Source organism: Suncus etruscus, chromosome 12 (assembly GCF_024139225.1).
Source record: "Suncus etruscus isolate mSunEtr1 chromosome 12, mSunEtr1.pri.cur, whole genome shotgun sequence".
Taxonomy (NCBI): domain Eukaryota; kingdom Metazoa; phylum Chordata; class Mammalia; order Eulipotyphla; family Soricidae; genus Suncus; species Suncus etruscus.
In genome coordinates, this window is record NC_064859.1 from 91,383,718 (window position 1) to 91,395,864 (window position 12,147).

The 12,147-nt window shown below is 50.9% G+C and overlaps 1 protein-coding gene across 1 annotated transcript; it reads left to right on the forward strand.

The window, feature by feature from the left end:
* Positions 1-3,899: 3,899 nt before the first annotated feature.
* CENPA (centromere protein A) lies at positions 3,900-10,669 on the forward strand. Its single transcript, XM_049784501.1, has 5 exons — positions 3,900-3,993; positions 8,403-8,422; positions 9,265-9,336; positions 10,202-10,279; positions 10,535-10,669. Exons 1-5 carry the CDS (start codon positions 3,900-3,902, stop codon positions 10,667-10,669), a joined length of 399 nt encoding a protein of 132 aa, XP_049640458.1.
* The last annotated feature ends 1,478 nt before the right edge of the window (positions 10,670-12,147 follow it).

Genomic DNA, 12,147 nt, shown 5'->3' on the forward strand with positions numbered 1-12,147 from the left:
CACCCCATGTTCCTTGCAGCTCTATTTATAGCGACCAACACCTGAGAACAACCCAAGTGTCCAGGAATAGATGAGTGGATAAAGGAGCTACGGTATACTACTGGGCCAAAGCAATAGCACAGCAGCAAGGCTTTTGCCTTGCATGCCACAGACCTGGACCCGGTTAGATCCCGGTCACCCTATATGGTCCCCCTAGCCTGCCAGGAGTGATTTCTGAGCAAAGAGCTGGGAGTAACCCCTGAGCGCTGCTGGGTGTGGCGCAAAAAAAAAAAAAAAGATAGAATAAATACCCAAAGACAATGGAAATACAAAGCATAGGAGAATTGGTCTTCCCAGGAAGCAAGATCCTTGAGGGGGCTGGAGGATGCGGGGGTGGGGGTGGCAGTCAACCAGAAGGAGAGGAAATGCTGAAAATTGGTAAATGTTAGGCATGAAACCCCATCAGCAAGAGTTCTGTAAGCCACAGTGAGATTATATATAATTTGTTTTATTGTGGCTTATAGGTAAGCACCTCTTGTAGAAGCAACTGGTAGGTGGTAAATGAGGGGGCTGGTGGACATAGCATTGGTAGAGGGATTGATGTTGGAACATTGTATGCCTGAAACAGTCCTGAGTAACATCGTGATTACAAAAAATAAAAATTTAAAAAACTGTTTTTATTTGGGTTAAAGAGATGCTATGCGAGTAAGGTTTAAACAGCAGTGCTGATTTGGACCTTTTGTTTTGTTTTCAGGCCACACCCATTTGATGCTCAGGGGTTACTCCTGGCTAAGCGCTTAGAAATTGCCCCTGGCTTGGGGGGACCATATGGGATGGGGGGGGATCGAACCGCGGTCCTTCCTTGGCTGGCGCTTGCAAGGCAGACACCTCTAGCGGCACCTCGCCGGCCCCTGATTTGGACCTTGACGTGGCCCACGGTACCCCAGTTCCTCCAGGAATGATTCCTGAGCACCCCTGGGTGTGGCCCAAACTTCTTCCAGCCCCTTCCCCTCACCAAAAATAAAAACTTATTCACACACTCTGGGGTGGGAGTGCAATTGGTAGCAGACATGTTTCACATGTGCAGGGCCAAGTTGGTCCTCAAGCACTTCTAGGGGAAAACGGGGTGAGTGTTAATAAAAGTATTGTGTTTGCCTTGCACACGCTAACCTAGGACAGATCTCGGTTAGATCCTGAAATCCCATATAGTTCCCCAAGCCTGGGGCGATTTCTGAGCGCATACCCAGGGGTAACCCCTGAGCGTCACCAGGTGTGACCCAAAAAAGCAAAAAAAAAAAAAAAAAGTTTTCAGGCCAGAGTGATAGCATACAGATAAGGCCTTGTAAGCAGCCAACCCCAGCATCCCATATGGTTCCCCCAAACCTGTTAGAAGTGATTCTGAATGCAGAGTCAGGAGTTAACCCTGAGCACCGCCAGGTGTGGCCCAAAAACCAAAATAAAGACTTTTTTTTTTATGGGCCAGAGATATAGCACAGTGGGTACGCTGTCTACTTGTGTTCTATCCTTGGCACCCTATATGATCCCTGGAGCCCCAATAAGAAAGATCCCTTGAGTGCTGAACCAAGAGTAAGCCCTGAGCACCACTGGGTATGGCTCAAAAACCTTTTTTTGTTTTTCAAAAGAAAAACCAAACTATCCCTGGAGCAAAATGTCAAATTCACCTTAATCACAACGGTCAGTTGTTTCCAAATTTCTCATAGGTGAGTTGGGGTGAATTTGAAAGGCTGTAGAGCCTAGAGGCACTGGGGAAAAAGCACTGGGCCTCACATTGTCTTTGGAAGTGGAAGTTAAGAGCTCCAAAGCAGAACTGACTGCCAAGGGTCCATGTTCAGCAGGGGCTTCCCACCCAGGGGAACTGAGCCACTGGGTGAAGTGCCTTCCTACTGCCACAGGGCTATTCTGGGACATCCTGGGACCCTCCCGCGCCATCAGCCAGACCTGAGGGCAGCTCAGCTCTGTACCTCCTGGGATCTCCCACAAGGCTGACTTGGCCAGTTGAGTTACCGGTATTAGCTTCTTCTGTCCACAGTTCTCTGCAATGTACAGCACTGCAGGGCAGCACTGACCTGTAATGCATTCAGGCGAGGCCTGAGAGGTGCAAACAGGCATGAGGGGGAGGGAAGGCACAAAACCCAGAAGTTAACCAGGCATTGAACCCCAGACTGCTTTTCACTGGTGCACTGAGAAAAGCACCTCTAGAGCCCAGCTTCTGAACTAAGGGTATGGTCCTTCTTCCCTGAGATGTGTTAACCTCTCTGACCCGGATGTGCTTTGGACCATTTCCAACAGGGTGTCCTGGGGTTATGCTCTACTCAGTACTTGGGGATCATATGGAGCCAGTAACTGACCCTTTGTCTCCAACATTCAGTGCCTGTACTCCAGCCAGGTAAGCACTCTGCACCGGACACACACGTTTCTTGTGTCTACTTTAGTATGATAATTGGCTGTGTGTTGGTGAACTTCTCTCTGATGCCTACGATTTCACTGGCTCCCTCACAGGCCTCCAGAAAATATTGGCTCTGCATTCTCATCTTAATCTCTAGAAATGATACGATCCTCCCACAGTCCAAATGTGGGAGCCTAAGATGGTATTGCAAGTGGGATTGCATCTTCCGTCTAGTGCCTACAACTGGTCCAGACTCTTGCTTCTGTTTAAGGCCTAACTGACATGTAGTACTACGTTAGTTTCTGGAGTACAGGAGAGTAATTCAGTAGGGATATACAGATCACCACAATAAACTAGCCAAAAAAATCCATCTCTGCACATTTGGGAGCAGAGGTTGGTGCCACATCTGGCAGTGTTCGGGGCTTACTCCTGACCCTTCTCAGCGATCACTTCCTGTGATGCCAGGGATCAAACCAGAGTCAGTTGTGTACAAAGCCAGAGAGCCAGCATCTTTCTTCTACCTCCCCACATTTTCAAATGACTTATTTTCCAATTTGACAAGCCAGTGCATGACGAGTGGACCCAAACTCAAGAGACAGCACTCAGCCAGGGCACAGCAGGGTATGGGGGTTGGCTGAGGCCACCATAGAAGCCCACAATCACCCTCTCTGTGTGGTTTGCTGAGGGTGCCACTCGCACCCCATCCCACCACAACCTCTCACCCTAAAACCACTGAGGAAGAGGCAGGTGTCCAGCTAAGGAGGAGCTCGGAGATGTTGATGCAACTGAACTGGTTTCTGAGTCAATACAGGGTCATGGGCACGGCCAGCTGTGTCGCACTCATTTTCTGAGGGTGTTTTCCTAGACTTGAAATAAAAAATCACTTTATGTAAGGGTAGTTGGACAAATATAAAATATCTGTGGAAGTGGTCTGTCTAAAGTCACAATTTCTTGGGGTATTTTATTTGTTTTTGTTTTGGATTTTGGGCCACTCTCTGCTGCCTTCAGAGGTTACTCCTGGTTCTGAGCTCAAAAATCGCTCCTAGCAGGCTCGAGGGGGCCTATATGGGAGCCGGGATTCGAACCTGCGTCCCTCCGGGATCGGCCTGGTGCAAGGCAAACGCCCTCCCCGCTGTGTTATCGCTCCAGCTCCGCCTCCTCCGGGAGAAGAGACTGACAGCGCAAAAAAAAAAAAAAAAAAAAAAAAAAAAAGACTTCCGCAAAGCGCGCCAGAAGTCCCGCCTTCCTCCACTTCTCCAAGCGCCTATTGGTCGAGCGGCTCTCTCCGTCCTATCACCGCCGCGATGCTCTTCAGGCCTATACTCTCATTGGTCCTTTCAGCGGTAGCTCCACCCCCGAAGCAGCCAATGAGCGTCTGAGTTCGGGTTTTTAAAAAACGCCGGCAGTGGCTCGGGGCAGAGACGCCTCCGGCGCCGAGGGGTTCGAATCCCGCGTTTCTCCGTCCTTGCTCCCGCGTCCCGGAGGAGGCTAAGAAGGGGGCCGCGGGGCCACTATGGGCCCGCGGCGCCGAAGCCGCAAGACCTCAACCCCGAGGAGGCGCCAGGAGCCGAGCCCGGGCCCCAGCGTCCCAAGGCGCCTGGAGCCGAGCCCGGGCCCCAGCGTCCCAAGGCGGCCCTCGCGGCCCTCACGTCCAGGTAACCCAAGCGCCCCTTTCCCAGGCTGGAAAGCTGAGACCGAGCTGGGGTGATTCCTGACCAGAGACCCTGCACCCCATATTGGTATGACCATTAGGATCTAGAGCTGACCACCCCAAAACTGGCCAGGGGGGTCAGAAAACTTGACCCTGCTTTCAAGCTACACATTCTCTTGAACAAGATGCAATTTCATTATTTTTATTTAGGGGGTTCTGTATTGGGGAATGGGGTCCCCAGCAATGGAACCAACCCCAGGTTGCTTGACAGCAAGCACCTTACCAACGAGCCACATCCCCAGCCAATGGGATCTTTGCCCTCCTGGAATCTGCCATCCTACCAGAGTTCTGAATTATCTAGTTGATTCTAATGCAGACTTGTAGTTTGGGTTTTGGGGGGGGTCACATCGGAGGGTGCTCAATGCCATTCCTGCTGCCTCGACACCCAGGGTGCTCCAGTGGGACTCGGGAATGTGTCAGGGATGGAGCTAGGACCTCTGATGCCCTCCAACCCAAGGAGACATTTCTTGGCCTGTCATCTCTCTGACCTGTCATGTCTGACCCATCATCTCTGGCTATCGTCTCTCTGACATGTCATCTCTGACCTACACTATTTCAGTTCCTTTGTTTAACAGCTTTAAGTATCAGTCTGTCTGCCCCTGGTGGCTTCTGAGTCTTTTTCATTTTTATACTTTTTCTACCATACTGTGTCTGTGAGGAGACTAGCTTAAAAGGAGAGCGAGTGACTGGGGTGGCTGGGTATGGTGTGGGGTGGCATGGGGTATGGCACAGTAGACAGCCATGTGGTGTGGCTGCCGTCCTGTCTTGATTTATCAGGCAGCGGGAAAGCACATCTGTCTTTGCCTCCCTGGCCACCCCTTCCATCCCTGTTCCACATTTTATCTGCTGTCACCTCAGCACCAGACACTTCCTGACTTCTCCCTTCTCTGTTGGGACTTCTGTGCCTGTTCTCCCTTTCCATTGGCCACCTTGTGCCCCTAGAGGTACCCAGCTGAGGACCACCCTGTCCACCTCGGCTTGTCCAGGAGACCCCTTGCACTCTGCATCCCCCCCCCCATCCTCGCCCCTTATCCACCAACCCTTGGTCATACTCTCCCTCACTTCCCATCTTCTGTCTTCACACTCCCAACTTCATATTGGGCTGGAGTGATAGCACAGCTATAGGGTGTTTGACTTGCACGTGGCCAACCCAGGAAGGATCCAGGTTCGATCCCCAGTATCCCAAAAGGTCCCCTGAGCCTGCCAGGAGTGATTTCTGAGTGCAGAGCCAGGAGTAACCCCTGAGCACTGCCATTGGATGTGGCCCCAAAACAAATTAAAAAAGCATATCACCCTCTTCCTCCAACACCCCATTTTTCCCCAACTACCCTGGTTTTTTGGTTATTTTTGTTTGTTTGTTTGTTTGTTTGTTTGTTTGTTGCTTTGCTGTTTGGAGACATACCTGGAAGTATTCAGGGGTCACTAGCAATGGTTGGGGGACCATATGCAGTGCTGAATTCTGAACCAGGGTTAGCTGTGTGCAAGGCAACACCTTGCCCCTGGACTATCTCTCCCGACTTGACAGCATTTGTCTCATGCTTTTCTCTCTTATCCAGGCCTCTGCTCTGATGCTAGATGCCCACACTCAGCCAACCTTCTCTCTTGTCACATACATTTGACCTGTCAAACTCAGCTCCTAGAATCAGGCTGCTTCCCTTCTACCTCTTCGTTCCCCCAATCTTCAGTGGCCTCCCTCTCCACCTCATTGTTTAATAAACAGCCAAGGGCCCGGAGAGATAGCACAGCAGCGTTTGCCTTGAAAGCAGCCGATCCAGGACCAAAGGTGGTTGGTTCGAATCCCGGTGTCCCATATGGTTCCCCGTGCCTGCCAGGAGCTATTTCTGAGCAGACAGCCAGGAGTAACCCCTGAGCACCGCCGGGTGTGGCCCCCAAAAAACAAACAAACAAACAAAATAAACAGCCAAAAATTTAGGTGGTTCCCTGAATCTTGGTCCCTGTCCCATCCTGCAGCAAGGTCAGCTCCATCTATCTCTAGATGCTACCCTTGCTGGCTCCCCTCTGCCACTGCTCCTGCTCCCCTCCTGCTCTACAAGCATAGCCCCAGCCACTAGCTCCCCAACCCAGCCTCTCCCCCTTCCCTATTGCCCCATCTCCACCATCCTTTACTCAGCAGCCAGGATGATCTTGGAAAACCCAGGGAACTCCATGCTGCTTCAATCTCTTCCCCAACTCCAAACCTTACCTCCTGCCAGACCCGTTGTTGTTATTCATTATTGCACGTTTAGTTCATTGCTTTCCTGTGATTCTCTCCTTGGGCGCCTCTCCACTGCAAAGCAGGCCCTGGAACAAACAGACATGCAAGGACTGGGCTGCACTGTAAGCCCTCCCAGCACTGACTTTGTTCTTTTTTAGACTAGCGTGTTTGTTCTTGCTGGTGCATTGGCCCTTCCTCCGCCCCCTCTTAGGCTAGGATGGCAAATTTTTCCAAATGTCTCTTTGCTCTGTTACCCCAGTGGTCTCAGGCCTCGGTTATTTTGCTGGTTGACATTGATTCCTTTGTTTTATTTGGCTTATTTATCTTTTGGGGGGGGAGAGTAAGGAGCACCACCCTCTGTCAAGGGTCATTCCTGGCTCTTTGCTCAGAGATGCTGCTTGGTGCCAGGAATTGAACAGGGCCACATGCTGTCACTCCAGCCCCTGCTTCCCTCCTTGCATGTTGTCGGGTTTGCTGGTTTTACTTGTGCTCTTCATGGTTTTGGCTGCTTATCCAGGGCCACCACCTCCACTGAGTGTGGATTGAGACCGTGGGTAGAAAGGCAGAAGGCTCCAGAAGCTGCTCCCCTGGTGTAGGGTCTCCTCAGTGGCACCAGGCCCTGATCACTGCCTAGGCTTGGAGTTTGACCCACACCTGGCTGTGCTCAGGGCTTATTCCTGGCTTTTCACTCAGGGATCACTCCTGGCAGTGCTCAGGGGTGATTCCAGGTGCTGTGGTCTGAAATCACTTCTGGCAGACTCAGTAGACCATTGGGGTACTGGGAATTGAAGTTGGGTTAGCATTGTACAAGGCAAGCGTCCTACCGACTGGACTATTTTTTCAGCCTCTCTGATTACTGCTGTGGCCTGCAGTAGAGAGAGAGAGAGAGAGAGAGAGAGAGAGAGAGAGAGAGAGAGAGAGAGAGAGAGAGAGGGAGAGAGGGAGGGAGAGAGGGAGGGAGGGAGGGAGGGAGAGAGGGAGAGAGAGAGAGAGAGAGAGAACTGAGATCCATGAATTTTTTTTAATACCAGCGAGAGAGAACTGAGTATTAGTAAGACAATCCATGAATTTTTTTAATACCAGCTGTTGTCTTCTTTTTTGCTATAGATAATTGCAGTCAGTAAAACAAAAAATATAAAAGTTGTATATATGAATGGTTATGGAGTCTTGTTTTGTTTTGTTTTTGGGCCACATCCAGTGAGACTCAGGGTTTACTCCTGCCTATGTGCTCAGAAATCGCTCCTGGGTCAGGGTATCATATGGAATGCCGGGGATCAAACCTAGGTCCATCCTGGGTCAGCCGTGTGCAAGGCAAACTCCCTACCACTGTGCTATCTCTCTGGCCCTGGATATGGAGAGTCTTATGCTGAGTGAAATGAGTCAGAGAGAAAGAGACAGTGAATGAGCACACCCATTTGTGGAGTAGATAAAAAAAAAAATTAGTATGGGGGCTAGAGCACAGTAGGGAGGACATTTGCCTTGCATGGGACCAACCTAGGTATGATCCCAGCATCTCATAGGGTCCCCTGAGCTTGGCAGGAGTGATTTCTGAAAGCAGAGTCAAGAGTAATCCCTGAGCACCGCCAGGTATGGCCCACAAACAAACAAACAAACAAACAAAATAGTATATTAATAATATCATAAGACAATGGAGTTGAGGCCCAGGAGGACCAGTGAGAAGCTTACCACAAAGAGAGGGAATTCAGGGACCAGAGAGATAGTATGGAGGTAAGGCGTTTGCCTTTCAGGCAGAAGGACAGTGGTTCAAATCCTGGTATCCCATATGGTCCTCTGTGTCTGCCAGGGGTGATTTCTGAGCATAGAGCCAGGAGTGACCCCTGAGCGCTGCCAGGTATGACCCAAAAATCAAAAAAAAAAAAAAAAGAAAAAGGAAAAAAAAGAGGGAATGCAGTTAGGCCAGAGAAGGGACCGCTATGACAATGATGTTTGGAAATGGTCACTCTGGACAAAAACTGGGTGCTGAAAGGAGATAAAGTAAAGTGCATGGTATCCCTTCAGTCACAATATTGTGAACCACAGTGTCTAAAAGAGAAGAAAAGAGAGGCAGGCGGTGCAGGGGAGGGGGACAGGAGGGAAACTGAGGACCTTGGTGGCAGGAAATGTACAGTGGTGAAAGTGTTGGACAGACAGTGTATGATTGAAGCAGTCTTGCCACTGTGTATGTCACATGTTTCCATTAAAAAAAATAATGTTTCCATTATTAAGTATGGGGCCGGAAAGATAGCATGGAGATAAGGCATTTGCCTTGCATGCAGAAGGACAGTGGTTCAAATCCTGGTATCCCATATGGTCCCCCGAGCCTGCCAGGAGTGATTTCTGAGCGTAGAGCCAGGAGGAACCCCTGAGCGCTGCCGGATATGACCCCCAAACAAAAAGTTTATTAATTAGAAAAATTAAATTTTTGGGGCCAGAAAAATATCACAGAGGTAGGGCATTTACCTTGCAAGCAGCCGATCCAGGAGAGATGGTGGTTTGAATCCTAGCATCCCATATGTCCCCCCATGCCAGCCAGGAGCAACTTCTGAGTACGGAGCCTGGAGTAACCCCTGAGTACCACTGGGTGTGCCTCCTCCCCCTCAAAAGAAAAACTAAATTAAAAAAAGAACTGACAAAAAATTCTGCTTTTGCCTTTATGTGATGGTCTAACAGTTTCCCAGAGTGGACAAAGTTGGAGCCTGGGCCATTGGCATATCTGGTGGGGACCATAGTAGCCTGGAGGGCAACTGGGGGGTGCTTTTGCTTTCTGTCCACCTAAAGAAAGTAAGACTTGAATGCTGAGTGATTCTTTGTTTTTGAAATGGCGTTGGGCCTCAGCTAGCAGTTGGCCCTTGGCTCGCCCTGGCCGTTCAGTGCCAGGTCTGTTCCCCCTGATCCTCTCTCTCCCTCATAGCACCTGCCCTCCGAAGCCGCCAGTCAAGGGGGGGCCTGAAGGTCCTGCGGGAAATCCGCACCCTCCAGAAGACCACCCACCTGCTGCTGAGAAAGCTGCCCTTCAGCCGCGTGGTGAGCTCCGGAGAAGCCTACCTGCCCCCAGCACCCACCAAGTACCCACTCGTGCCTGATTGCTAAGCAGGGGGGTGTCTCTGATCTCTAGCCTGGAAGGGATCCCCAGGGAAAGCATGACTGGCTAGACCCCCTCCCATGTGTGAAGGGAGCAGCTTCTTATCCCATCACCTTGGAAGTGACGGTGGAGTTGCTAGCTGGGTTCCTCCTACAGCCATCTTTGTCCCCAGTCCCAGGTTCTATCCAGTACATGCACAGCCAGGACAGGGGAAGAAGATTGAGGTTCCCCAGAAGTCCCCAGATGAGAGAAGAAATCTCTCTCCCTTGGCTGCATTCAGCAGCATTGGGCAGCGCCTCTGGGTGACTGGCCATTGTTGGGATTAAATCAGCAAAATTTAGGGCTCCCACTATCTCCTTGGTCCACTCTTTCCCTTCTCAAAAAACATTTTTTTGGGGGGGGGGGACTGGAGTGATAGCACAACGGGTAAGGCATTGGCCTTGCACATAACCAACCTGGATTCAATCCCCGGCATCCCATATGGTCCCATATGGTCAGTTCGTCAGGAGAGATATCTGCGCACAGGGCAAGGAGTAACCCCTGAGTGCCGCTGGATGTGGCCCAAAAACCAAAAAAGAAAAAAAACCTTTTTTTTCTTGGGGTTGGGGCTTTGGAAGTGATTTGGGCCATATCTGGTGGTGCTTAGGGCTTACTCCTGGCTCTGCTCGGATTCTGTGTGGTGCTGGGGAACCAGACTGGGGTCAGCAGCCCCAAGACATGTGCCTTAACACCTTTGCTTACTCTCTGCCCCTTCGATGGCCTGTCGATCTCCACTCCTCTTCTCCACTGCCCCGGCCTCCTCTGCAGGTTCGAGAAATCTGTCTTAAATTTGCCCGTGGTGTGGACTTCAACTGGCAAGCCCACGCACTATTGGCCCTACAGGAGGTAAGAAGGGGGCGCAAAGGGTGTGCTGGGGTTGCGTGGAGATGGACATTTTGGGACGTCTCCCATGGGAGTCTCCCCCTCTTGGAGAGAGCAATAAGGAGCATGGAGCACAGGGGACTCGGTTCCTGGATGTTCTCACCGGGTGGCAACTGAATATGGGGCAGTCTGGTCCCACCTGGCTGAACAGAATTGGGGGATTGTCTCCCCCCATCCCCCATCCTTGTCATGAGTCTCTTTCTTCCCCTTTCCTCGAAGGCAGCAGAAGCATTTCTAGTTCACCTCTTCGAGGACGCCTACCTCTTGACGCTCCACGCACGCCGGGTCACCCTTTTCCCCAAGGACATCCAGCTGGCGAGGAGGATCCGGGGCATTGAGGGGGGCCTGGGCTGAGCCACTGGACCCTGGCATCTCTGTAAGCCTTTCCCCCTGCAATGCCCCCCACCCCCACCCCGAAGGAACGCCTGCTTTTCACGGTGGGGCTGCAGGCTCTGAAGGATTTTCTTTCTTCAGCCTTAGTCCATTGCCTTCTGCTCTTCCCTTGTTTCTCTACTGAAATGGGACTGGTTACTTTTGTGCTGCTGGTTTCCAAGGAGACAGCTCACACGTAAGGCCCTGAATTCGGGCCCTGGCCCTGCTTGGATGTGCCCTACCCAGCACTGGGAGCCTCTGAACACTTAGCAGTGTGGCCCCTATGGGGGGGGGGGGGAGAGGGCTGGAGCAATAGCACAGTGAATAGGGCATTTTCCTTGCATGTAGCCAGCCCAGGTTTAATTTCTGGCATCCCAGATGGTCCCCAGCGCCTGCCAAGAGTAATTTCTGAGCATAGAGCCAAGGTTAACCCCTGAGTGCTGCCATGTATGGCCCAAAACAAAAAGAAACCTATATTTTCTATTAAGAAATGGCCAGACGGGGCTGGAGCAATAGCACAGCGGTAAGGTTTGTTTTGATGCAGTCGACCCAGGATGGACCCAGCTTTGATCCTCGGCATCCTGTATGGTCCCCCAAGCCTGCCAGGAGTGATTTCTGAGGACAGAGCCAGGAGTAACTCCTGAGTGCTGTTGGGTGTAGCCAAAAACAAAAACAAAAAAAGGAAGAAAGAAACTTGGTTTTTCTTTCCCCCTGAGCACTGCTGGGTGTGACCCAAAAACCCAGTAGAAGTCTGTATACCAGGGGTCCTCAAAAACCGGCTTGTGGACGACATGCAGCCCACTGAGGACATTTATCTGGCCCACCAGGCATTTTTGCCCGCTGCTGCCTGTCCTGCTTAACAGCTGGCTCGTTCTGGGCCTGCATTGTGCTTGTATGTACACTGCACTCTCCGACTCCCTCTTTGTCTGTCTCTCAAATCTTCCTATCAATCTCTGGCAGGGGTCCTCAAATTATGACCCATGGGCTACTATTGTCAATAGTTTATTTTTTTAACTATAGTCCAACCCTTCAATGGGCTGAGGGATAGTGAACTAGTCTCCTGTTTAAAAAGTTTGAGGACCCCTAAATATTCTCTGAGCCTATGTCTTTCTCTTTCCTGTCCTTATTTCTCAGATATCCTTGCCTTTAAAACAGAAAAAAGGGGGCCGGTGAGGTGGCACTAGAGTTAAGGTGTCTGCCTTGCAAGCTAGCCAAGGAAGGACTGCGGTTTGATCCCCCGGTGTCCCATATGGTCCCCCCAAGCCAGGGGCAATTTCTGAGTACTTAGCCAGGAGTAACCCCTGAGCATCAAATGAGTGTGAAAAACCAAAAAAAAAAAAAAAAAAACAGAACAAAGGGAAATGAGCAGAGGGGACCACAGTTCTGTGAGCTGAGCTTCTGCTATGCATTGGAGAGACCCAGAACACTATCTGGTCTCTAGAACTGGATCAGAAATTTAC